We start from the raw sequence: 27,225 nt of genomic DNA, 5'->3' as shown, positions 1-27,225 counted from the left end.
TCTTCATGGACTGTTGCGCCACCCAATTTTTACACTTTCAACCATGTCATTCTGTGTATAAAAAAACGTATGGAGCAGTTTAATTTTTCAAATCAGTGACTTTTTGTTTGACCAAAAACCGTTCCTGTTATCTGTATGCCGACGACTTTCAACTGTGCTACCGTGCGTCGTCCTCTCGGACTCATTGAGCATGGCGCCTCTAATATCAATGAAGACCTTGACAAAATTTTAAAATTGTCTTTTCTTGAGCCCTAAAAAACGCATAGTTATTTTTAAAAGGACTCTTGCTTCCTCTTTCACTCTCTCAATTTTGTGAAGTAATGCACCCATCGAATATTTTTAACAAAAAATAGAATCTTAAAAGAAAAATTAATTAAAGTCGGTAAAATTCATTTCCGACACAAATATCTTTTTAAAAATTTGAGATTATGGCTTCCAACGAATTTTAACTTACAAGAAATATTGTTTTAACATTCAGTAAGACTTTGAGAAAAAAAACTAATTGAGTTTTTTTACAAAAAATAAAAACCTAAAAAAAAAAAATACTAAAACTTGGTAAAAATTTAGTTTCGACTCAAATAGCTTTTCAAAAAATAATAATGTTTCAAAAATTTTTTATTTTACAAAAAATATTGTTTTTCTTATAAAATTCCATATTGCCATAAAAAAAATCTACAAAAAATAGTACGCAAATTTGGTGAAAATTTATTTTGGGTTCTCGAAGAAATTGACTTTAAATTAGATTCATTCATCCAATTTTTATTTATTTATTTATTTAAGAAATAAAATCTTTTAACAAATGCTACTAAAATTGATAAAAATTGTTTTTCCACTAAAAATCTCGATTACAAAAACAGATTTTGAAATCAAACTATTTCATCAAATTCATATTGTTGGTAATATTTATTCTAGCAGAGAGCTTGCGATAGCAAAATTTCTAAAATGTGGCTCTCAATTGGATAGTCCGCCAAGAGTTGCTCTTGAGAGAACATGGGAAAACCATATCAATGGAGTTATAGGCAAAGTTTATGGTGCCCTACGTACTTTATGGGTAACCCAATACACCAGTAAGAAGCTAATAAGACTTTAGTTGTCTAATTAGACAGATCACAAAATTAACTTCAATTCAAAATATGGCTTTATTTTAAATATCTTCTTGGGTTTTGAACTTCTCTTCCACTTCTGGTTCTATAAGAATTATTGTTTGAAGTTGGCAAAGTAGATGAATTAAGTATCTTGGTGTTTTGTGGTGTTTCAGCCGTAGCTTCAACTTGTAATCGCGGTATGTTGTCGGCATCGGCTTTCTCTGGAGCTGTTGTTGTTGTTAAGTTTGATGAGCTTACATCCTTATCTGCTTCATATGGAAAACCTGTCTCTTTTGTATTATTCAAATGAAAAGAGTTTCTTCTGACAGTGCCGTTTGCTGTCTGGATAACATATGATATTGGAGTGGGACCTCACCCTATGATCCTTTCCCAAATCTTCGTATTGCGCACCCACAGTACATCTAATCTTTGAAAGTTTAGCCTTTTGCTTCAGGTAACAGTTGTTTTTTGGGCGATCAGAAAAGGTGTTTTTATTCATCTTCCCATTGTGCTCGAGATGATCCGTCTGTTAATGGAGATGCTCTTTATTTCATGGAAATAATATAGGGGTCGTTTTGATGTTTCACTTTTTTCGTTTAATTGCCAGCTCTGGATACCTCGAGTACAAACGAGTATAATATAACATATATAAAAATTGACTAGAACCCAATGAAAATAAATCGCTTGCAATAATTTACCAAGGGTGATTGGGAACTACTGATGCCATGGTGGGTCATGATTTGGGATTTTATTTTTTATATAGATATGACATTTTGAGATATAGCTTTTTACGAATATATCTTTCGAACATTTTGACCACCAAACTGACATTCTGGCTCTAGCACTGTTTTTCACAATTCCCCGATGTCCGATGTGTATCTGCTCTAACATGTAGTTGCACATACTCTGTGGGATTGTTCCATGCATGAGTAAAGCGTCGTTAATTGAAAAGCTAAACCGATCATTCCAGAATTTTTGCACTTTGTGATACTCTTACTGTCATTTTGGGCAACCTTGGAGAAGGTATTGAGAAACGATTTGAGAGGTTTCGTCTTTTCCTTGTGGAATGTCGAATAGAATTTCAAAAACGTACAATGAGTTGTTTGCCTGGTATGCACCTGATTTGAAAGCAGAACAGCATGGCTCTCATTCTCATTATTTCCAATCTGGGCGTCAAATCGTTAAGATTTTTGTTTTTGTAGGTTGATACCAGTGGTTTGTGGCCAGTCTCCACTTCAAACTGCATCCCTACCAGGTATTCCCTAAATCTTTCACAAGCCCCTGTGAGAGCCAACGCCTCCTTTTCGTTCTGAGCATATCTTCGTTCATTGTAAGAGAGAATAGGTGAAGCGTATGTGACTAGCCTCAACTTGTCTTCTTCTAAATCCTGTTGCAAAACTCCACCTATGCCGAACGAGGATGCATTAGTCAAAAAGATTGTTCGATGTTTCGGGTTGAACGGTATTAGGGTTGTATGAGATGTCATAGCTGCTTGAGCTTTTCAAATATGGCACTCTGGACAGAACCAAATTGAAAAATTGAACTGAACTGCGTAAAAGTTCATTAAGTGGATGTTATAATTTTGATAAATTTGGAACAAATATACCTAGATAGTTAAAGAGTCCAAGATATCGTCTTAGTACTAACACATTTGATGGTCGTTGGAATTTCTGGGTGGCGTTAATCTTGCTTGTTTCCGATTTTGTGATTGATTTGGTGTCCGACAAATACCACACTTGTCTGGCCTATTGAACATTTGTCCTTGTTTAGCGTGGTACCTGCTGCTTTCAGGAGCTTAAAAATGTTTTTGAGTCTGACCTCGTGCTCTTCCATTGTTTCTGCATAGACCAATATATTATACATAGACATATGACTACAGGTAGATTTTGTAAAATGTTTTGTATTTTTCGCTGGAAAAGCTCAGGTGCAGACGTGATTTCAAATGGTAAGTGTTGAAAACAGAAACTAGTTTCGGAAAATATTTGGCATTTGCTAGTTGCGCTAAGAAACACATGCGTTTAATTTATTTAGATCTACACATATACAAATGTCTCTGCTAGACTTGTTCACGATTACAATTGTTTCGCACTTGGTCTCGTTACATCTCGTCTAATTCTTGTTTTAACTTGTCGTCAGAGGAATTGATACTCTTCGCACATAATGAACTGCATATGGTGTAGCATCTTTTTTTAGATCGATGACGTAATCACCATGTAAGCACCCAAGGCCTCTAAAAAGAGTTCTTTTTGCATGTCAATTTTACTAACCTCTTTATCACCTTTATTCTTGAGATTTTTTTATGCTTCGCGATCTTTTAAACTCAAAAAGAGAGTTTGCACATGGTCTACAAAATTTATAATCGATGCAATGTGCATGCTGTTGTGGTCTAATTCACAATCAAATTTTTCCAAAATTTTAAATGAATTTCCTGTCGGACCAGTAAGGACACGATCTGTTTGACATATCTTCATCATTCTTATTTTTTAATTAAAAAGAGAAGGTGGGATGATCGTAACTGGTGCTCCGGTGTCAACTAAAAAATTAACTGGTATTTTATTAATATACACGTTTACTTGAAACAGCTTTTCACTTGATTTATATTTCTGTAACATTTCCTGAAAAAGTAAACGGAACAAAATTTTTGACGGCGTTGCCCTTTGATTAGAAATGAAAATACTATACTGATCGATCGGAAACCACACAAAGAATTTGTTTGAGGAAAAAAAAGTGTAATTGCGCATTGGGTTTTCTCTAAAAATGTATTTTTCTATTTTCCGAACGGAAATTCATTTCCTTGAACAGATGATCCTTTTATGTCCAAAAGTGAAACGAATCGTTTCACTGATTTGTGTTCCAATTTCGTACAATTCCAGATTTATGTCAGTAAAAGATTTTTGGTGGATTTCAATAAGGAAATTTTTTTCAATAGCAGAAACTTTTAATGATAGCTATAAACGAATTGTCATGAAAATTCCAATGTTTGTTTTCAATGATGAAGACCAATGATAGCTATAACTGGCGCCTAAGTTGGTGTTTGATTTTTAACTTTGATGGTATTAGTCCGGTCAAATTAGACCAAAAAATCAGTAAACCCACGACAAATTCAGGGGAAGCTGAAAATTCTTAAAATTGTTTAAATTATAATTATAAACATTGTCTTAAAAGTCCCAACCGATCCCATGTAAGGAAAAAATTTTAGCGGGGTAATAAGGTCCAAAAAATGAGTTTTTCGCGATTTTCTTGAAAACGGTAAGTTTTATCGCAAAATTACCCCAGACATAATTTGTAGATCAGGGAATTTCCTATAAAAAAAGTATCAATAATTTTTTCCCTAAAAGCCACCGCTTCTGAGATATAACGATGCAAAAAATTGCGAGCGTCATAATATGCCTAAGTACCTCACCCATATACTTTCTGTAGCTGTAATGTAAGTAAGAATATGTTTCTGTCGGTGATTTTAAGTTACATTTAAAATATAAAATACTTCTACCATTTATTCACCAGCCAGCGAGTAATTTTAATACTATTTATACAACACTACTTTGTGCATTAGAGAATGCGAAACGGTATGGCCACACTGTATGTATCGTGACTTTTGACCAACCACTGTATGCAAAAGCTCGAGAAATCGTTTCGGCGGCACCAGAGGGCTCTGAAGTATCCAAAATCATCATCAGACTCGGAGGATTTCATCTACTGATGTCTTTTCTCGGAGCAATTGGTCATATTATGCAAGGAAGCGGCATGAAAGAAGTACTATCAGAGATCTATGCAGTGAAATCATTAGAAAAAATGTTGAATGGTCATGCTTACGCACGAGCTGTTCGGGCTCATACACTACTTCAACTTGCTTTAGCAATTATAATATTAAAAGAAGTTGAAATCGATGACATCATGGATGCTGATTTAATAATTAATATCGAAAATATAGTAGATAAAATTTTTTCATACAATGATATTGAAAATGATGAAATATCTGGAGCTTTACTTAATAAACTGAATCAAAAACTTAAGGATTATGAGGAACGAGGACCAACAGCGAAACTTTGGATTCAATATTTTTATATGGTTTCAATTCTTAAAGAGTTTTTAAAAGCTGAACGTATGGGGGATTGGAAAGCTCATTTAAACTGCGTCAAAGAAATGCTTCCTTACTTTCACGCGTCTGGACATTTTCCGTATGCTAAGTCTGCACACCTATACTTGCAGGATATGCTACAATTAGAGAATTTCATAGATCCTGAAGTCTATACAAAATTTTCAGAAGGATTCTTCACTGTGAGACGTTCAGACAAATTAAGCTGTGGCACTTCAACGGACATGGTAATTGAGCAGTCTATGATGAAAGCTATGAAGACAGATGGAGGTATTGCTCGAGGAAGAAGCACAAAACAGAGTGTCATAAGTAAATGGGTTTATAGTATGCATGCAATGAATACAGTTTGTGAAAAATTAGAAGATATGGCTAATGTTAGGATGGATACGACCGAGCAGCATGTTGATGCAAGTGATTCACGAGTAAAAAAAGATGCTAAAGACTTACGAAAACTTTTGGAATGGTTCTCAATACATAATCCTTTTCCAGAGGTTAACCAAATTGTATCGATCGCTAGTGGTGTCGTTGGTGATGATAAAATCAACTGTTATAAAGCTCGTGAAGTTGGACTTGCTTCCATGGCAAAAATAATAGGACTGACATTTCATGATATTAAATTAAAACGTGCCGATAAAGTTGTTCCTCTCTTAGCTATGAGTAGCACTATTAAAGTTCATGAAGAAAAAATACCTGTTGACCCTGTATTATTGTTCCAGCGCATGAGTATTACTGCAGCATTTCAGGATGAAATTGAAAAATATTTCGAATATGAATTAGCTCCGTACCCTTTATCGTTGTTTGATGATATCGGGATGCGTAAAACACAGAAGTCTGCCATTTACGGTTGTTTCGAAAAAGTAAACATTGATATTAACTGAAGTTAACTGAAGCTGAAGTTTTTAAAAAATGTAATTCAACTCCAGAAGAAGTTATTACCAACGGAATTCACTTTCTTCTTCGTATGTACGGAGCTCCTAAAAAAACTACCTGCTTAGACAAGTTTCGATATGCATCTTTTGTCAAAAATACTCGAAATAAGAAACAAGTACAATTAGCTTGTCTTCCTCCAACCTCAGTCTCTGCTCATCAACATCTTCTTCGGGTATACTACCAAGTTCAAGTGTGGCTTGGTTATCAACTAAACCCAACAGATTGGGGTTGGAAGTTGGTCGATAATATATTAGAACCAATTCAGACTTTGCTTCAACCTGCGCCGGAAAAATTGCTCAACACTATCTTTTGTAACTGTAAAAAAGGATGCAATGCTAAATGTGGTTGCAAAAAAGTTGGGCTGTTTTGTTCTCTGGCTTGTACGAATTGTCAAGGCCAGTCTTGTTCTAATGTAGAATCACCAACAACAGAGGATTCATTTAATACTGACGAAGAAACATGTGATGCTTCACTTTTAACACAATTCACCTATAGTCAGGATGAAGAAGAAGAAGAAGAAGAAGAAGAAGAAGAAGAAGAAGAAGAAGAAGAAGAAGAGGAAGAAGTGATTGACGATTCCGAATCCGACGAATAAACTATTAATTTCTAAATCTAATCACAACAGACCCGTGGAATAGGCCTATTGGGGAAACCACGTTAAAAAAAACGCGCTAAGTACACTACCTCAGAGGTGGCGTGGAAACGTGTGCGTTTATGACGCTTGCAATTTTTTGCATCGTTATATCTCAGAAGCGGTGGCTTTTAGGGAAAAAATTATTGATACCTTTTTTATAGGAAATTCCCTGATCTACAAATTATGTCTGGGGTAATTTTGCTTACCGTTTTCAAGAAAATCGCGAAAAACTCATTTTTTGGACCTTATTACCCCGCTAAAATTTTTTCCTTACATGGGATCGGTTGGGACTTTTAAGACAATGTTTATAATTATAATTTAAACAATTTTAAGAATTTTCAGCTTCCCCTGAATTTGTCGTGGGTCAAATGTCTAAATTGACCGGACTATATGTTCCGATTCTGCTTTGCTCTTGTTATTTATGTGGACGCTATGTATGCTGCTGTTAATTGTGGTAGTTGTATTTGAGAAAAGTTTTTGTTGTTGTCTGTGTAGAACATTGCTTTGCCTAACAATACGTATTGCATGTTCAAGGGCGCTCCAACTATAATTTTTTCCAAAAATAGTTTATCACGAAGACCAAAAACAAGTCCGTAATGAAATCTTCGATTTTCGCTTTATGATAAAATGATACATGTGTATGTATGTATATAAATTATGTTATGTATGGTAAATAAAGCTATTACAATAGAGATATGTCCTTTGATAATCACCTTAAGCTTCGTAATTTGTTGCTACTCTCAAAAATTTTGAAAACAAAATAATTTCCCTACCTTTAGAACACCTCGTCAATTGATTGTTTCTCGCTATTAATGTTAAACATCCGACCGACAATTTTTTCTTAACTCATAAAATATTATTTTTCAAATAGCATTTAAATGCTTTAAATTATATTTTTAAATTGTACAATAATTGTAACTAATCTTTTTTTAACAACATTTCGCTTATTCTACCAATTAGCTTGAAAGTAATTTATAAGATATTGTATCTTACAGTTATTAAGTATTAACGAATAAATAAATGCAAAAATGGTGAAGAATGTCAAAAAAAAATCAATTAAAAAAACATATTACATAGTACAGATGGAACACAAAATTAAGACAAAATGGATTTACTGCTGTGGTTGGCCTAGTTTTTAGGTAAAATAGGTAGTTTTACTTTTAAGTTTTATTGTAAAGCCCTAATTTTAAGTAGTATTTATAAAAATTAAAAAAAATTGAATACGTTTTTTTTCTAATAAAATAAAAAAAGTAAATAGATTTAATGCATTTATATTCAGTACCATAGTTTAACTTAGAATTTCCGTATGAGGCCAGTAAGTTGTAAGTTATGGCTAATTAGGATAGTTTTATGAATTTTTTTCTAGCTTTAAGAATTAATATAAGTAATTAAAAAAAAAAATATGTGTTCAGCCAAACATCCAATGACTATCACATCGACAGATGAATCTGGTTTCGGTAGAACATCTTGACAAATCAGAAAATGGGCGAAAACTGTAACGAGTTTGTTGTCCTTGAGGATTTGCTGGCACCAATATACGGTTTCCCAAGCTAGATTGACATGGGTCCTTTATCCTTCTCGTTAGAAAAATTAAAAAGATGCCAGTCTTCACCATCCCGATGTTATCGATGCGCGAGATATTTTTCTAATCCCACCCTCCTTGGTTCTTCTCTCGCCGAACAACCCCTTTAACCAACGTTCCTCTTCCTCCGCCGTTCTACTTCGGTTTCCCCCTTTTTAATGCAAAATCTAGATTAATTTTTTGTGTAATCTATTAGACAAGTTTTATTGAAAATTCCAGTTAATCATATTTACAGTCTAACAATCTCACATTTTAAATTTAATTAAGATTAGTATTTAAGATTTTTAATTTCAATTTTCAAAAATTTTAATAAATAATATAAAATATAAAAATATAATAAATTATAAAATTTTAATTATTAATAAAAAAAAGCTTAGTAGTAGGTATAACTATAGTTTTGCACTATTAAATTCTTTTGATGATATATTGGGCAATATTTATAAATGTATTTGTCTCAATACGACAGGTTAACAACAATAATTCTTACCTACTTACTTAAGGTGGCGCTACAGTCCGGGGTGGACCTGGGCCTCAACCAACATGCATCTCCAGCCAGATCGGTCCCTAGCTAGCTGTCTCCAGTTTCGCACGCCAAGTTGGTGGAGGTCCTCCCCCACCTGGGTGCACCACCTGAGTCACGGTCTTCCTCTACTGCGCCGTCCCTCGGGAATGTATTCGAAGACCTTCCGGGCTGGAGCGTTGATGTCCATTCGCTCTACATGACCCAGCCATCTAAGCCGTTGGACTTTAATTCTGCTAACAAGGTCAGTGTCGCTGTACAGCAAATACAGTTCGTCGTTATATCTTCTCCTCCATTCTCCATCTATGCGTACGGGATCGAAAATAACCAAAATAATTTTACTCTCGAAGCATACTAAGACGCTATCTTCTTTCTTTGACAGGGTCCAGGCCTCAGCGCCATAAATGAGAACCGGTATGATTGATGGTGATTTTAGATGCTCAAATTAGAGAGAGGACTTTACTTCTCAGTTCGCATTTCTCAAAAACGCTTCACTGACATCACGCTTTGATCTTCCAATTATGTCAATATCATCTGCGAATCTGAATAATTGGATGGATCTTTGGAAGATTGTGCCTCTAGTGTTGATGGTATTGTTGATCTGCGTCGCCTAGGTTGAGTGGTTCTATCTCCCTTACAGCGGAATTCGGTTCGTCATCGCCGTTATATAATTTGGAGAAGTGGTCTTTTCATATTCTCAACATCAACTGCGGTTCTACAACGATGTTCCCCTGATCGTCTTTACAGGCTTCGGTTCGTGTCTAGTATCCTTGGGAGTTTTTTTGTTTAAATATACGAACCTCATTCCTGTTGTGACATCCCTCCTCGATCGCGCACTTCTCATGCTCTCCTTTTTCCATCTAAGAAGCCGGTGTTCCTCTATCTTCTTCTGCTCGTAGAGCTCGCGAGCAGCTCTGGTGCTTTTGTGCTTTTTCGCTGCGTGCGCTTGTCGGCATTCGCCGTTAGCACTTCAAAGGCGGCATATCTGATGGCTGCAAGGCAATGTTGCCACTGGTTTTCAATGCAAGTAGCATAGAATTTCTTAAGAGGTTATTATAGACTCGATCGGGAAAGGACATGGCAGTCTTTTGCAATTGTAGCCGTCTAACGTCGAATCTTCTCACAGTACTTCCTGGTTTTGGCTTGGATCGGGATATCCGTAGCCATAGCTTGGCTACAACGAGGTAGTGGTCCGAGTGAATGTTGGCCCCTCGGAATGTTTGGATATCCTGTATACTGGAGAAGTGTCGTGCATCGATCGCAATGTGGTCAATCTGGTTGACGGTTGATTGATCAGGAGATTTCCATGTCCCCTCGTGGATATTGAGATATGTGAACTGTGTATTAGCTACCAGAACGTCTTGCCCCGCAGCGAAATCGATCAGCCTGAATCCGTTGTCTTAGGTGGTGTCGTGTAGGCTGTATCTCCCGATTATGCCACCAAAGATGTCTTCTCTTCCTAGCTTGGCATTCAAATCTCCGAAGACAATTTTAATGTCATAGCCAGGGCACTGCTCATATGTCTTGTCCAAGAGCTCGAAGAATATGTCTTTGGTGTCTTCATCTTTCTCCTCTGTTGGGGCATGCGCACATATTAGGCTTATGTTGGCGAATTTAGCCTTGATGCGGATTGTCGTGATGCGCTCGCTCACGCTGTTGAAACTCAAGACATTTTGCCTGAGTCTAGTTCCAACAACAAAACCACACCCAAATAGAACATCGTTGTCTTTGTTCTCAGTTGCAGTCGCCGTAGTATACATCGCAGTCTTTTAGTTTGCGTTTGCCCGGTCCATCCCATCGCACTTCTTGGATGGCGGTAATATCTGCCTTGCAGCAGTTTAGGGCTTCCGCTAATTGTTCGGCTGCACGTGATCTGTTAATGGACCTAACATTCCACGTACAGATCCGAAGTTCGTTGTGCTTATTTCATTGTCACCAGTGAATCCGTCCGTATCCGAGGCTTGTTGGTGCTTCACAACTAAAGATATTGTTTACGTGGCCAGGAAGTCACCCCGACGGCACAACCCCCAACTTGGAGGGCCAGATCTTTAGTATAACTCCAAGGACGTTGAGCCGGATAAACAACAATAATTCACTCAGCCTAAAATACCGATGCAGGTTCAACTCCCTCGAATAATCTTATATACATATAACGAATATATATATATATTAGGTAAGTATGTACCACACTTTCTTTTTTGATTCTAATTTAAAAAAAAAAAAATGTTGATAGCACTGAATCAAAAAACTGAACAACAAAAAAATGATTGATGTATAGCTGAATTTTAAATTTAAATTGATATAGGAAAAGCACATATATAAATGTTTGATTGGCTTGGTTTTCCGTTGAGGTTGGAGGGACGATTTAGGAATTTTGTTATTTCCTCGCCCGTCAATGTCCTGTTTTCAAGCTCCTTTTTAAAAAAATAACGGCTTAATTGCACCAAAAAAACCCTTTTTACTATTCACTTTCCCATCAAAATTATCTTAAAGGAAGCTTACCGTAGAAGCGATTAACAGGTATATACATATACACACATATATATATATATATATATATATATATATATATATATATACATATATGTAATTTCATCTTGGACGATCTTTTGTTTAAGGTATATGCAGTAACTGGCCATATTATTAGACGCACTTTAGATTTTATGCAAAATTGTAATTTCCAGCTTTTTTTATCGTACAAATAATCTTCTTAAGGATATGTATAGTTTTGTAAAGATAGGATGACTATAGTATAGACATGGACAATTAGAGAATTCCCACAAGGTTTAAATAACTTATCTTAGGAGTTTTATATCTTAAAAGATACATATTGGATCAGTTGGCTGCCCTATTATGCTTTCTGTTACAGCACTTGGAAACATTCGAATTGGGAACCCACCTTTCCAATTAGTTTTTAAAAGGCAATGTAATCTATTTTGTAACCCTACGAACAATATAGATCCAGTGTACAACTACGAAGATTACGTGATATATATTAAAAATAGCCTACAAATTGCTCATAAAGACATACATAAATGATTAAACGAAATTAAAAAATGTTAATAATTGTGTACTAAATTACTATTTTATTATTTAATTATTTAAAGTAAATCGTGATTAGTAAGTTATTTACATATGTAATCAAATAAAAAATAAAGTCCAAGAAGTAAAATTTATAAATTAGTAACTAAAAATTAAATTGTATGAATAAATGCATAATTTAAAAAAAAAAATCTAGACAAAAACATACATTTTAAATGAGCTTACTAAAATATTAATGGGTTGATGTTGTGCGATCAGCGGTCCATTGCTTAGACTAAGAAATATTTAACTAAGCATTATGTGGCTGGAAGTACATCGTATAATGCTGAATTTTGGTAACATTTTGTATAAGTAAGAGAACATTTTTAAATAAAACTGCCTTGATCTGTAGACACCAGAATAATACAAGTATTTTGTTACTTGAGAAGCTGACGAGCTACAAGTTCGATTTGTCAATTACAGGGCCGGCCCCAGGCAATCATGCGCCTTGTGCAAGATACGAAAAAGAGCCCATTTTTTATATTTTCACACATAAACTGAAACAGAAGCATAAGCCTTTCTCATATTACCCAGGAGGTAAACTTTCACAATTCAGAAATGAGATAATCAAAGTCTATAAAACTAAAAGTATAGCACAAATTATGATAATTACAAATCCATTAAGTCTACAGTGGATATATGATTAGTCTGATATTCTTTCTATAATTTCTTTAATCTTTTCAATTCTTGTCAAATTATAATCTTCAATTTTTAAGTCAAATTTAGTCAAATTAAATGTATCTTCCATATAAATATTTATTGATTGTTTTACAATTTGATTTTTGTTCACATATTCTGTGTCACCTATTCTAATATTACAGTTTTCAAAATTAATTAACTCATTCCTTTTTATTTGAATAATTTTTCTTTCGTCACAATAATTTTTAACTTTATAATCACTATTTTAACCAATTAATGTACCTTTGTTCAGTTCTTTTACAATATTTATTTTTTCATTTTTTCTTTTTAGACAATTATTTTTATTTATACAGTTAACATATGGTTTTAGATTTTTTAATTCTTTGTTTTCACAGTATTTATAAAATGTTTCATTTATTTTTACGATATTTTCATCTTCTATATCTAATTCCATATTTTCCTCATTGGGTATGGAAGTTATAAAATATTTATCCAAATTATAAATCTTATCTGGTATTTGAATTATAAATATTTATAGATCGTTATCGTATTCACTTACTGATAATTTAATATTTTTGAGTTTGAATAAATCAATTTCATAGTAATCAATTTCCTCTGCCGTTAACAAACTTTCTGTCATTATTTGCAATCTACTTGCCAATATAATGTTTTGAATTTTTTTTAATAACTGCTTTTAGTTTATCTACTGTTCGAACATATTCTAGGGTTATAATTCTTTTTTCCAATCTTTTAAATTCTTTCATTAAACCATAACTATTTTTTGTTTTTGTATCAATCATTTTTTTCAATATTTCTATCTCTTTTTGAAGTTAATTATTAATATCTACCTGTCTGTTTGTGTTCATTATTAATTCGTGATTATTTATAGGTAGTGTTTCTAATTTGTTTTCGATTTCTGTTTTATCTTCATCATCCATAGTTCCTAATAGGAAGTTTAAAACTCTTCCTCCAATGTTAATTAGACTTCTTGGTTTTCGTGTATTGGGTTTATGACCTTTAATACTTTTAATTTCTTCTTGAATCAAATCTAATTCATTGTCTATATACATCGTTCTAGCTATGTCTTCTGTTGAGTTCACTATGAAATTCTTTTGTTCTAACCATCGATTGGTTGTTTTACTTAGTAACACATTTATTTCTGTTAAGTTAATTATGTGCAAAACTGAATTGTACTTGTTCACGATATTCACTTCATCATATTTAATTAAAGCGTAACCATTATTATTTATAATTTCTTCAGTTATTAATGATTTACTATTAACTAAGTTGAAAATGGTAATTCAAATTATTAGAGTATTCATCTTTACGTCCTCTTCTATCGGAATTTGCTCTTAAACTAAAACTCTTCTTTGAGTTTTCCTATTCATTTGACTTGCTTTGATTAAATTGTCTTGGTTTATCTGTTTACTTTTTCTTTCCCTTTGAATATTCTTCGTGTGTTGATCGTTAAGTTTATTGTATTTGTATCTTGCTATTTTATTACGGTCTGTTATGGAGTTCTTGACAAACCCTTCCGATCTGTTTTCCGTATACTCTTCTCTGTTAATGTTCAGTTTATTGATTATTTTTTCTTTGTTTCTTATCATTAGGTCATAAAGATTATTTTTATCTACATTGCTTTTCTGTATATCATATGGTTTTTGCCTATTAGTAGAATGCATTGACGTGTTATAGAAAAGATAAGCTTTATGAACAGCTACTCGAATTTCATGAATGCTAGGGTTGATTTTTCCGTTTAAGATTGCTCTAATTTTTTCAGCTAATGTTCTGTGAAATACTTCAATGTCTGAATTTCCTGTATGACTGTTTGGCTTAGTAAAATGTACTTCTATATCAAGATCTTCTAACAATTTTATAATTCTTGGAAAGTTGAATTTATTATCCATCACAAGTCTTTTTGGTTTACCAATTGTTGCTAAAAATTGTAAAATTGTTTCTTCTAAGGTTTCATGAGAAACATTTGGAACGTATGTAGCTGTAGTTAACTTACTAAATTTATCGATGGAAGTTAAGTATTTCGTTTTATTAATACAGTAAATATATAAATGAACTATTTCGTTAATGTCTTTTGGAGTTTCTGTAAAACGAAATTTTTCTTTAATTGGTCGTCTATCATATTTAGATTGCTTACATGTATTACAACATGTTACATGTAACATCCTGTATTAAATTTTTTAATTGTTTAAAATAGACTTTTGTTCTAAGTCCTCTATAATTTTCTTCGATACCTGAATGACCTGTCTCTTTTTCATTGTATAATCTTATATTTTTAATGGCTTCTTCTTCTGTGTCTATATCTTTAGCAAAGTATACACATTTATAGAATTTAATTCTTGTTCCAAATAGGTTTATTAATTTTTGTAAAATTATATTGTATTCGTTGTCTGTCAATTCAGTATAAATTCCTGTATTAGTTTTTTCTTTTAATGGTATTATTGAAACATTAAAATTATCTTTATGTATTTCATTTATTCCTATATGTATTCTTTTATTGTCTGATTTCTTAATTCCGTTTCCTGTTTGCAGTATTATTTGTTATTTGAATATGTTCACTGCACTATCTTTAATTGGGAAGTGATCATTCAACTCTTCATGTTGTGAATGTATTGTAGCTTTAAGAGATTCTTGTTCTAGCATGTTTATTTCTTGTACATCTTTAATTTCTCTACTCAAAAAGTCCGAGATCAAATCGTCTACCATATAAATAGGGTCGTAAATATTTTACTGACCAAACTATTGCGAGTAATTCTTTTTCCGTAGTACTGTAGTTTATTTCATGTTCATTGAGAGTTCTACTTATAAACGTTATTGGATGCCCTTTCTGGGATAGCACTGCTCCAATGGCATGATTGGATGCATCTGTTGTTAACAATAATGTTTCATTAAAATTAGGATATGCAAGTACTGGTTCTGTTTGAATTGCATTTTTTAATTCTTGATGTGCTTTAATATAACTTATATCATTTCTATCAATTTTCTTGTCTTTCTTTAAATACTTGGTAATGGGTTGAGCAATTTTTGCGTAATCTTGAATGCATTTCCTGTAATAACCTGTTATTCCTAGGAATGATTTAATTTCTTTCGTTGTACATGGGAGTTGTATTTTTTCTATGGCTTCTATTTTATCTAAATTAGGTTTCACGCCCTTGTCTGTAATTGTGTGTCCTAAAAACTCTGTTTCTCTTTTAAGAAAATTACATTTATCTACTTGTACTTTAAGGTTATATTTTTTTAAACATTGAAAAACTAAATGAAGATTAATTAAATGTTCCTGTAATAAAGTACTAAAAATTAGTATATCATCAAGATATACTACACAGATTTTGTTTATCAAACCTTCTTAAACCTCATTCATCATTCTTTGAAAAGTTGCTGGTGCATTCTTTAGACCAAATGGCATTCTTAACCATTCGTAATATCGAAAAGGCTGTTTTTTTCGGAATAAGCAGAATTCACTTTAATTTGATGAAAGCCTTTAGCAAGGTCGAGGGTTGAAAAATATTGTGCTCTTCCTAATTTATCTAATATCTCGTCGATATTACGAGTAGGTATAGGATGCTTAAATTCAATAGTGTTTTCATTCAATTTTCTGTAATCCACTACCATTCTCCCTTTTTGTTCACCTGAATTATCTATCTTCTTTGGGACTACCCAGATAGGTGCATTATACGGGGAAACACTTTTTCTTATTATGCCTTGTTGCAATAAATCTTTAACTTGGCGTTCAATTTCTTTTTCATGAATTTTAGGATATCTGTAAATTTTGCTAAATATAGGACTGTCATGCTCGGTCCTAATGCTATGCATAGTTTGTGTTGTTGATGTGAGTTTATCACCTTCTTTATAGAAAATACTTTTATTTTCATCAATAAATTTTCTTAATTCTTTTATTTTCTTCAAAATTTAAATTCACATCTATCAATTGGCTCATTTGCGTTGAGTTGCAATATTCAAGAGTGTGAATTTCTTCATATTCATATATACTCTTACTATCATAATTTTCAAAATATGTTTTTCTATTATTTATTCCGATATATCCTTCTTTTAGGTTTAATTTAGCTCCAATAGGTTTTAATAAATTTTGTCCTATGATTCCTACAAATTTATTGTTTGATATTCTCATTAACTTCCATGCCATAGTAGATTCATCTTCGTTCAATTCTACCGGTACTTCAGTTATGATTTCAAATTTAATCATGTTTTCATGATTAAGTGATTTTACTCTGATTGGAACTTTCATTAAAGTTCTCGGGATTTCTAATAGTTATAACTCATCAAGTATACTTGTTGTTGAGCCAGTATCTACTAGAATGTTAAATTTTTTATTATTTATTGTGATTTTGATTATGGGAAGTGATTCTTCTTCCCATCCATGGTAAAATTTACCTCTTCATATTTTAACTCTGTATTATTAACATCTGTAGGTTCTGGCCTTGGATACCTATTATTATTATTATTATTAGTATGAGTATTAGTATTAGTATTAGTATTAGTATTAGTATTAGTATTAGTATTAGTATTAGTATTAGTATTAGTATTAGTATTAGTATTAGTATTAGTATTAGTATTAGTATTAGTATTAGTATTAGTATTAGTATTAGTATTAGTATTAGTATTAGTATTAGTATTAGTATTAGTATTAGTATTAGTATTAGTATTAGTATTAGTATTAGTATTAGTATTAGTATTAGTATTAGTATTAGTATTAGTATTAGTATTAGTATTAGTATTAGTATTAGTATTAGTATTAGTATTAGTATTAGTATTAGTATTAGTATTAGTATTAGTATTAGTATTAGTATTAGTATTAGTATTAGTATTAGTATTAGTATTAGTATTAGTATTAGTATTAGTATTAGTATTAGTATTAGTATTAGTATTAGTATTAGTATTAGTATTAGTATTAGTATTAGTATTAGTATTAGTATTAGTATTAGTATTAGTATTAGTATTAGTATTAGTATTAGTATTAGTATTAGTATTAGTATTAGTATTAGTATTAGTATTAGTATTAGTATTATTATTATTATAATAATTATTATTATTATAATTGTTATTAATATAATTATTATTATTATAACTATTATTATTATAATTATTATTATAATTATTATTATTATAATTATTATTATTATAATTATTATTATTATAATTATTATTATTATAATTATTATTATTATAATTATTATTATTATAATTATTATTATTATAATTATTATTATTATAATTATTATTATTATAATTATTATTATTATAATTATTATTATTATAATAATTATTATTATAATTATTATTATTATAATAATTATTATTATAATTATTATTATTATAATTATTATTATTATAATTATTATTATTATAATTATTATTATTATAATTATTATTATTATAATTATTATTATTATAATTATTATTATTATAATTATTATTATTATAATTATTATTATTATAATTATTATTATTATAATTATTGTTATTATAATTATTATTATTATAATTATTATTATTATAATTATTATTATTATAATTATTATTATTATAATTGTTCCTATATTTCCCCGAATTGAAAGGTCTTTGATTATTACTAAAATTCCCCTGATTATTATTATTATTTCTAAACTGTCCTGAATTCTGGTGTCTTTGATAACTATTTCTGGAATTATTTGGAGGTGGTGGTCTATAATTACTTGAATTCTGACTATAATTTATTCCTCTATTATTATTGTTATTTTGTTGTGGTTGGTTTTTAAAATTGTTTAAATTTTCCTGTCTATTAAGATTCTTATGGCGCATTAACAAAGTATAAGCCGCTCTTATATTTTGAATATTCTGCGCAATAATAACAGAAGCTTGATTGGCATTTAGATTATTTAAAAACTTATTCATTACTATATTTTCGTTATTTTCTGGGTTATATATAATATTTTGCTCTAACTTACTTTTCTTATTTAATTTCAAGAGGATTCCCTCGGTTTGATGAAACAGCTGCTGAAGATCGTTTGTGGTAATTATGTAAAGATCTAGAAGAATCTGCTCGTATGTATCCTGAACTCCAAAATCCTGGAATAGTACGTCTTTTACCGTTGGAAATGTTGGCATTAATATTCTTCTTAAAGTGTTGATTGCTGTTCCTTGTATTTTATTTCTGATTATTAAAGTTGCTATTGGCTAATTTTCTGTACTTATATCGCTGTACACATAATCAATATATTCAATGAGAGCGGTGACGTCCTCATCCGGTCGTCCTGAGAATGTTGGAATTTTTTCCAATCGCATCAATGGTACATTTTGGTCTATTGTTGCAGTAGCCATTTTTGTATTGTTTTTGTGTTTATTTTAAGTAACACTTTTAACTTTTGTATTAAAAGTTAATTCTGTCTTTTTAGTAGACACTTTAATTTTCTAATCTCTCTACGAGAATTAGTGTATTGTTCTTTATTTAACTTGACACTTTAGAAAAAAAAATTCTAATTGCTTCGCCAATTAGTTTGTTGTATAATTTTTGTTTACCGTCCGTTAAAACACTTCGGTATTATTAACTTTCACAATTTTTTTTCTTTTTATTCGTTCGAATCACTAGATCTCATATGTCACTATAAATTCGTTATAGATCTCATTGAGATCCTACCGACTGCGCCAATTTTGTATTTGACCCTCCGGGATCAATTTTTAAAAAATAAAAGAAACAATTTACATTTTTATCTTAATTTGTATTTTAAATTATTTATAACTTCAGATCCCTTACCACTGGTGGGGGAAATCTTTAGTTAAAACAATTCGAACTGAACTCTGATTTACAACTGTCCTTTTGGCTGGTCATCCCAGGCCTTTTTATCTTAAAATATTTGTATATGCATATTTGTATATGCTGCTTTGTCAGAAAGATATATTTAGGTTTACATATGCATAAGTATATTTGATAACGATTCAAAGAAGTTGAATCGTAAATTATCTGTATTTTTATTAGGGGTGACTTTGTGATTATCTTTTATGTCGGTCGAAGAATTCGATCGTTGACATACGTCGGTCGAAGAATTCGATCGTTGACAATTTTTGTTTATATTAGAAATTCGATCGTTGACATATGTCGCATACTCAAGTGAATATACGTGGTATGTTCTTTTGTGTGTTGGGAGGTAATTCTATAACTTGCGCAGCAAATAAATCTTGCACATATGAGGTGGCATGAAACTTTTTTGTGTTGAGATTTTTCCATTTTTTCTCTTGTACGAGCAGAGTGAAGTATTTGAAAATTAGGTAGGTAGGATTTTTAGTTCTACGATATCTTGAGTTAAATTTTCATTGAATGCAACAATGAAAGTGATGTTATTTAGTGCGCAAGAGATAACTTGGACAGTTGTGATGAATGTTTTTTTTTTTTTTTTGAGATTATTTTAAGACTGTTTGTGGTTAAAAAAATGGCAAATAGTAGTAGTACATATTTGTTTGCGCAAGATCAGATTACATTTTCTTTCTCCTGGTTGGTTCTAAAATCAAAACCACCAGAGGTGGGAGTTTAGGCATTTATTGAATGCCAAGCGATTTGATTTAAAGAAATCTTCCAAGAAACTTCGATCCAGAAAACATGCGAAAAATACACACTTTTTGGAGTGGGCACTTTGACTGTCAGGAACACAATCTTGACGACAAATTATTAGATGTATGCTTAAGAAAGAAGTTTTTGAAAGTATATTACCTTGGAAGATTGAATAGAAAATATTCGTTTTCTCAGAAAAACAGTCATTTAAAACGCGATTATAACTATCTTTATCAATGGAAGGAAAATAAGCAAATAATGTGAAATCATTTTGAAAGCAAAAACAAGTGATATGTGGCACTTTCGCACATTTATATGAATACACTTACCTCTGATATTGTGTACAGATTGTTTTAAGTTATTTTCGATTATCAAAGATTTGGTTTTTTGACTTGTCCGGCTATTATGTAAAGTTTCAGTATATTTAAGAGGTACGTTTTGAGGTGCTAGTGGTGTGGCGTTATATTTATTTCTCTTGCTAGGCTGTCGATACTTCTTTATTTTTCTTGGATCAGATTTGGTATTGAAGGTGTTATTGAGTTTATTTTTAGAATTAAGGTTAATGGAATAGCTTGTATTTTTTTTTAAATTTAATGTCGAATTGATTGTTTGAGTTGATAATGGGTTAGGACATGTATGGCCTTTTTTTGGACAGTTGTGACTTATGTGTCGAGTTTCACGATAGTAATTCAGTAGAATGTTTTTTTTGTTTTTTGAAGATGATGAATGACTCCGGACAGTACTAATTGCTGATTGTAACTGAACTTTTGGGGTGTCTTTTTCCGATGAAATACGTCCTAAAATTATGGAAGGATTCTGAAGGAAAAGTGTTTTTGATCTTGTTCTATGAGCAATACAATCACTTGGGAATTTTGACTGTTCTTTCAAATTCTTGTCCAATACGATGACTCTGTGCTTTTTAATGATGGTGTTTGTTCCTGAAATAAATCACTATCTTAAAAAAAGAATCAATTTATATTTCTTCTATTTGTACCAGTAGTGTTTATCTGCCGTTTGAGTCCTTTTCTTGAAGTTTTTGTACATTTACTGCGCAAATTATGTGTGTTACCTGTTCCGTCACTTTTATGTTTGTTTACATGTAGCGACTTGCAATGAGAACTAGCTTTTGGTAAAGAGTAATTGATTGAAGATGGGGAGCTGGCTATCGAATATTGGTTAGTATCTTCTTTACTTTGAAAAATATTTAATGAAGCGCAATCCTGCCCCTCCGTCAATGCAGAGAGCAATGGGCTGTTAGCATACTTGGCCATAGACGATACTTAACCGTCTTTTCGACATAACACTTATACGATATATGAAAACCCTCCTTCTGGTGGCTGCAAAAAAAAAATAATGATAAAACAAACTGTTTCGCACATTTTTTTATTATTATTCTAAAAATTGTGAAACATAAAAAAACATATTCCAATTTTAAGCACAGCTGTTCAGAATAATAGGGAAAGAAACAAATTAAATAATTTTTAAGTATATAGAATAGCGACTTTTTTTGAATACACCGTGAAAAATTTCGATTTCTATTAAATAACAATAATTTAGGTCTCTTCCAAATTTGTTTTTTTTTTTTTAACTTAGCAGTCAGTTTTGAAATAAAAAAAAGGGTTGTGGTTTTTGCAATAGCTAAATGGTCTTCTTCAATTTTATTTGACCGTTATTTTCATATATAAAGCCATAGTTGGTCGTTATTGTTGGCAAACATGGTGGCTAAAGAGTTTTGCGATCCGCTAACTAGGTCACGATCGGGTTGAGATCGGAGGACTGAGATAGCCAGGGTACCACAGAGATTAGATGATCGCAAAACAAAACTAAAAATGCCATATAATATGCATATTGTTCTCAGCATACAAAAGTATTACCTCTTTCTCATATTATCATGAATTCGAAAGATTGGTCCAATACGTAAAGCAACCCCACACCATGATGCTACTGCCTCCGTGTAACTGTTTATTGTACAATGGAAGTGAAACTATCTTTCCTTGCAATATTTACAATAATAACAGTAAAAAATATTTTTTTTATAGCTATACAATAAAATAAACTTTCAGTTGTCAATGAAAGTTCTAGTGGAGAGGTTCATGTCCCCTCGTCTTACATAAAAACAAAAACAAACAAAACACAAAACGACAAATTAGAAAAAAACTGATTTATAAGAATATAAAGAAAACAACTAATTATAAATTCAACAACACAAAATAAAAAAAATAATAATAAAAAGCTTATTATAAGCTAGCTCAATGTTTTGCATGTTCAATCAAATATATATAGTTTGTGGATTACTGTTTTGATTTTTAAGGTCCGGGCATATTTAAAGTCACTACTAAAGGCATAACATTAGTAGTACATAATGTTTTATTAGAAGAACTTTTTTAAATAATCTCTAATTCTCACACTTTAGTCGTCATTACTGGCGAGTTCAAAAGTTATTCGTGGCGTCTCCATTACGGCTATACAACACCTGAAGAAACGTGTGCCCTGTGGAATTGTAGATTTAAAAAGAATTTTATTGAAAAAAGACTACTTCATGAATTTACATAGCTTCGAAAAACTTGCTATTTTTTTTTTTCGAATTATAGGAGGTTGTTTTTCAAAAACTTCTTTATGAGATTATTTTGTAGTCTAACTCGAACTAAAGCCATCAAAAACTTTAAAAAGAGTATAATTTGATTGCCATCTATATTACGTTGCTGATAAGTGTTATCGACGGATAGCACTCAAAACCTTTCTTTTCAAGGTCGTGGAAACGCTGATTAATTATCAGCTAGAGGAAAAAAGCTTTTTAATGACCGACAGAACGGATTTCTTAACAATAGGTCCACTAATCTCATTGTTGATCTCACCGAAATTTCGAACAAATCTTTACAAATTCCTACCTACACATCATTATACATCTATAGTGCAAACTTTTTATATATTTATTAATCATTATTCGTCGACACTTTTCAAAAGTTTTTCATCTACTTTCTAAAAATTTTTTTTCCAAGAAAATTTTCCTAAAAACCGGAAAGGACGTTATTTACCACTTTTAATATTTCTCACAACTCCAGGGATGTCTTATGTTTAAAAGCTTTAGGTTGTGCAGTTTTGTTTACGGTTCGTTTCGTTAACAAAAAAATATATATATTGTATTCTCTTGTGAGAATACCACCATCAAATAAAACACTAGTGATTTTTTAATAATATAAATTTATTATGAGCTTCAGATCCCTTACCACTGGTGGGGGGAAATCTTCAGCTATACGTTGGAATACTCATTAGAACTAAACTTCTAAGTGATCGAAGAAACCCTTTTATACTTCATATTTGTTTACTCAGCAATATGATTAAAGATCATTTGCTGCTCTTTGTTTAATAAAATTGCTGACACAAGAATTCTATTGGAATTATTAAAGATGCTTTGTGTACACAATTTACTGAAGGCAAAATGTGCTGATATGCAGTTTATGTTTATAATATTGGATATCGTCAATGAAATTATGAATCATTGTGTGAGCATTACATTTGGTATATGAAAAGATACTTTGTATCTTTCTTCATTGTCATAGGGTGTTTAATATTATTACAAAATTATGTGAGGGTGTTCTGATAATGTAACCGTGCGTTCAGAAATCCATCTTTTAAAAGAAGTTCAGATATTCATAGTTTTTTTGCATTGACCTAGTGTGCACTAACGAGGCTATTGATACTGTTCTGGAATGGATTTATTATTTTTATAATTTATCATGTCAACTCTCTATTTTCTTATCATTTATTTTGTATTGATTTAGTTTCTCTATTTTTTTGTATCATTTGCCAAACATTGTCAATAATGCCCTGTGTTTGAGTTGTTATCAGTAATAAAGATCTTAATCCTTTCGTTTGTTTAAAATTTTGTGAGATGTACTGTACTGCTGTATACTGTACCTCAATTGATACAGAAGATTTAAATGTACATATACATATTTGCATAAATTCCATCTCTTTTGTAAGCAACCACTATCGAGATCACATCGATTTTTCATAGTCCGCATTTTGTCTTGGTCAATGTACAAAAATGAAAAATAAAATTGTAATTGATTTTTGAAGTTTTGAACAATTTTGTATTGATGATCAGATACAAATAAGAACAGAATTGTATTATAGAAACGCTGCTACGATAAATTTTGATTACAAAGTTAAAACAAAATTTATAAGGACAAAATAAAGCAAATATTTAAAAATACAAGTACATATGCTTCAACATGCCCACTTTTTGTCATTCACATACGAGTAAATTGCCGGTAAGAGCTTTAGTCCACTTTTATTACTTACAGAAATACATGTATTCGAATTACATGTGTGAAACTGTTTTGTAGTTTGCAAATACACTCATTATGACCATTGAATTTTTACGGTTGCCTGATGTAGTCAACTTCTTATAGATCACCCTTCAGAAAAGCTGTTTTGACATCGAATTGTTTCATATACATCTTCTTTTAGCAGCAATAAAAGCAATCATTTGTTCCTTTTTAATATTTCGGTTCTTGATTCATCGTTATCAAAGCCATCACTATGGAAGCACCTTGTTATTGATGTTTTCGTAACTGATTTTTTTAAATATTAATTTCTTCAATTCTTCGAGAATATCCTTTTTGTTTGTTAATGACTTGATAGTTTTTCATGCGTTATATTATCTCCAGTTTCAGCTTTTGATGAAAACTTTAGCTTTTCCAAATTCATGACTTGATAGTTTTTCATGTGATATATTATCTCCACTTTCAAGTTTATCGTTATTTATATTTTTTTCTATAAAAGCAACTGTAAACGACCGCTCTCATTACTATTCCTAAATCACGTATCATTACGACATAATTCTATTCATCAACGATAGGAATTCCAATTTGGTTTTCAGAATATCAAACTGGACGCTGGTGCTCATTAGTAAATTGTTGGCTTTTTTGGGCTTCTGTATTTATGGGAAGTTGCTTTGCAGACCTTTGTCCTGATGAGGTTTGCTGTGAACCTCAAATGACTTTTCGAAATTTTAAAAGGATTTGAATAAGATTTTTTGTACCGAATATCTGGGCTTTAGTTGGTTCAAGTGACGCCTTCAGGTTTTATTGCCTACTTACACTGCATACAAAACCGTTCCAATGCAAGTAAATATAATTTCTGTTAGCAACGAACTCTTGTTTTTGTTGTAGTTTATTGCAAGAAGTAATTCATCCGGTTGCAATTGCTTTCGTTTTATTCTATTGTAATGTTTGATGTCAAAAATATGGAATGGAAGTGGATAGGGTTATATCTTTTAAACTCTTAGCTCATTAGAGGTGCTTATAATTTCCGAGCAATCTCTTGCACGATTATGAGTACTGTCTTAGCTCTCCAGCCGATAGTGTGAGTCAAAACAACAAGAATGAATTCTATATTAAGACTCCCTTTATTACTTTATTTACAAAAATTGTCTTATTTATACAATTTTCAATTTTGATATTTCATAAATGTTTCTATGTCATAAACTGTGAAGTCTATGTCCAGTTATTAACACCCAAATATTATTGATTTGAAATCCACTTGAGGAAAGAATCGTGACATAATATTTGGACTCGAATTGCATTCATAAACAAAACAATCTACGATCAATGCATACCGACCGACTGTGGCATTATGTAATATGATCAGTTCTACAAACGATATTGTCACTTTGTTGTGACCGACATAATTTGTATGAACCAGATGTAGGTCGCAGTGCATATAAATGAATTATTGTTTTTGTTTTCTTTTCTTTTATTTTGGGTGGATACTAAACACTATGTTTTCAGTTCAAAGGCCTTTTTCTTGTCGTTTCGTACAACAGTTTGAAACGACGATGGCTTGAGCAAGTTTAGTTGTATTTCCAACTGACATTTTTTCACATCACTTCGAGTAAATAATGATCAGAAACGTTGAATTCTGCAACGTTCCTGCGTAGTCGAGATGAATGCTATACCAAGGTTTGACTGACACTGGCCATGAAGATATTGGAATTTTGATAAGAGCTGGAACTGATTTTGCACACGCAGAACATTTTCTTATCACCTGCATGATGTCTTTGTAGATACACATAACTAAGAGCAGGGGCACCCATGCGAACAATCGCTGGATGCCAAGTATGCAACTGCTTGAGAATTTTGTTCTGTTATGAAATCGGCATTACAATTATTTTGTAAAAATATAACACCCTGTACTTCGCTTAGAGCTTCTCAATGGAAGTAAAAGAATGACTTGCTGGTTTTCATTTGGTCATGAATTAAGGTGAAACTTTCAAACTTGATTGAAAATCAGATCCGTTGCAGTTTCTTTTTCGCATTTGACAGGTAAGTTAATCGGCTTAAACTATGTTGCATTCCTCTTCGATTTGAGTAGTAGCAAAAACTAAACTTCTTATTTTTAAAAATCGCTTGACGATTTATCAACCGAGATAACATATCTGTTGAAATACTGAAGCGAAATTCCCGCAAATGAAATATTAGTTTTCTTGCCTTTTGAGGACTTTAATTTCTGGGAATTAAGGTGTTTTAATAATTTTATTCAATTTATTCGATTTTATTCTTACATTAAGTTTTTTCCTTTTTTTTTAAATTTACTTATTACTTCATATAATATTTTTATTTTTTTTTTAATAGTTTTTCCTCTTGTCTCTTGGGATCTCGATTAAAGTGGAATATTCAGGTTAATTATAAGATGGCTTCTTTTCTGGTCTTGTTTTTTGTGTACTGCCACCAATGAGTGAATCCTGAAAACTCAAGTGCTGCCAGTTTTGGCAACACTCCCCCTTGGCAAGGCGGTTCCATGAGTCGGCTTGACATTTTCGCTGACGTCTAGTACGGCGAGTTTTACAGTAGTTCTCGTATAAGTTCCTGTTGCTGTTTTCACCGCTGAACTTCGAATATTACCATCTTTGCCAGCGAAAGTTTGGATGTCGATTCCTTTCTGCCAACAATTTCGAGGATGTTAAGGGTCTGCAATACGACGTATCCTTCATGTATCTGTTTCATCGGTGAATACCATTTCGTTCGTCTCGTCAAATCGGGAAGGCATTCCTTGACTCATCGTTTCCAAAACCAGTTCGCAAAATATTCACCAAT

The 27,225-nt window shown here is 31.6% G+C and overlaps 1 protein-coding gene across 5 annotated transcripts in view; it reads right to left on the bottom strand.

The window, feature by feature from the left end:
• LOC129939180 (E3 ubiquitin-protein ligase TRIP12) overlaps window positions 1-27,225 on the bottom strand; it is a 107,938-nt gene that overhangs the window by 40,482 nt on the left and 40,231 nt on the right. For 4 of the 5 annotated variants that reach the window (XM_056047086.1, XM_056047087.1, XM_056047088.1 and 1 more), the window contains exons 2-3: window positions 21,120-21,462; window positions 20,455-21,063 (exon numbers count right to left, since the gene is read on the bottom strand). The exons of the other annotated variant lie outside the window; for it this stretch is intronic. In XM_056047086.1, coding sequence (XP_055903061.1) covers window positions 20,455-21,063; window positions 21,120-21,396 — 886 coding nt within the window. In that variant the 5' untranslated portion in view covers window positions 21,397-21,462. The remainder of the gene's footprint in view (window positions 1-20,454; window positions 21,064-21,119; window positions 21,463-27,225) is intronic. 5 annotated transcript variants of the gene reach the window in all.

Source organism: Eupeodes corollae, chromosome 1, assembly GCF_945859685.1.
Source record: "Eupeodes corollae chromosome 1, idEupCoro1.1, whole genome shotgun sequence".
Lineage (NCBI taxonomy): Eukaryota > Metazoa > Arthropoda > Insecta > Diptera > Syrphidae > Eupeodes > Eupeodes corollae.
This window is presented reverse-complemented; position numbering and strand designations above follow the sequence as displayed.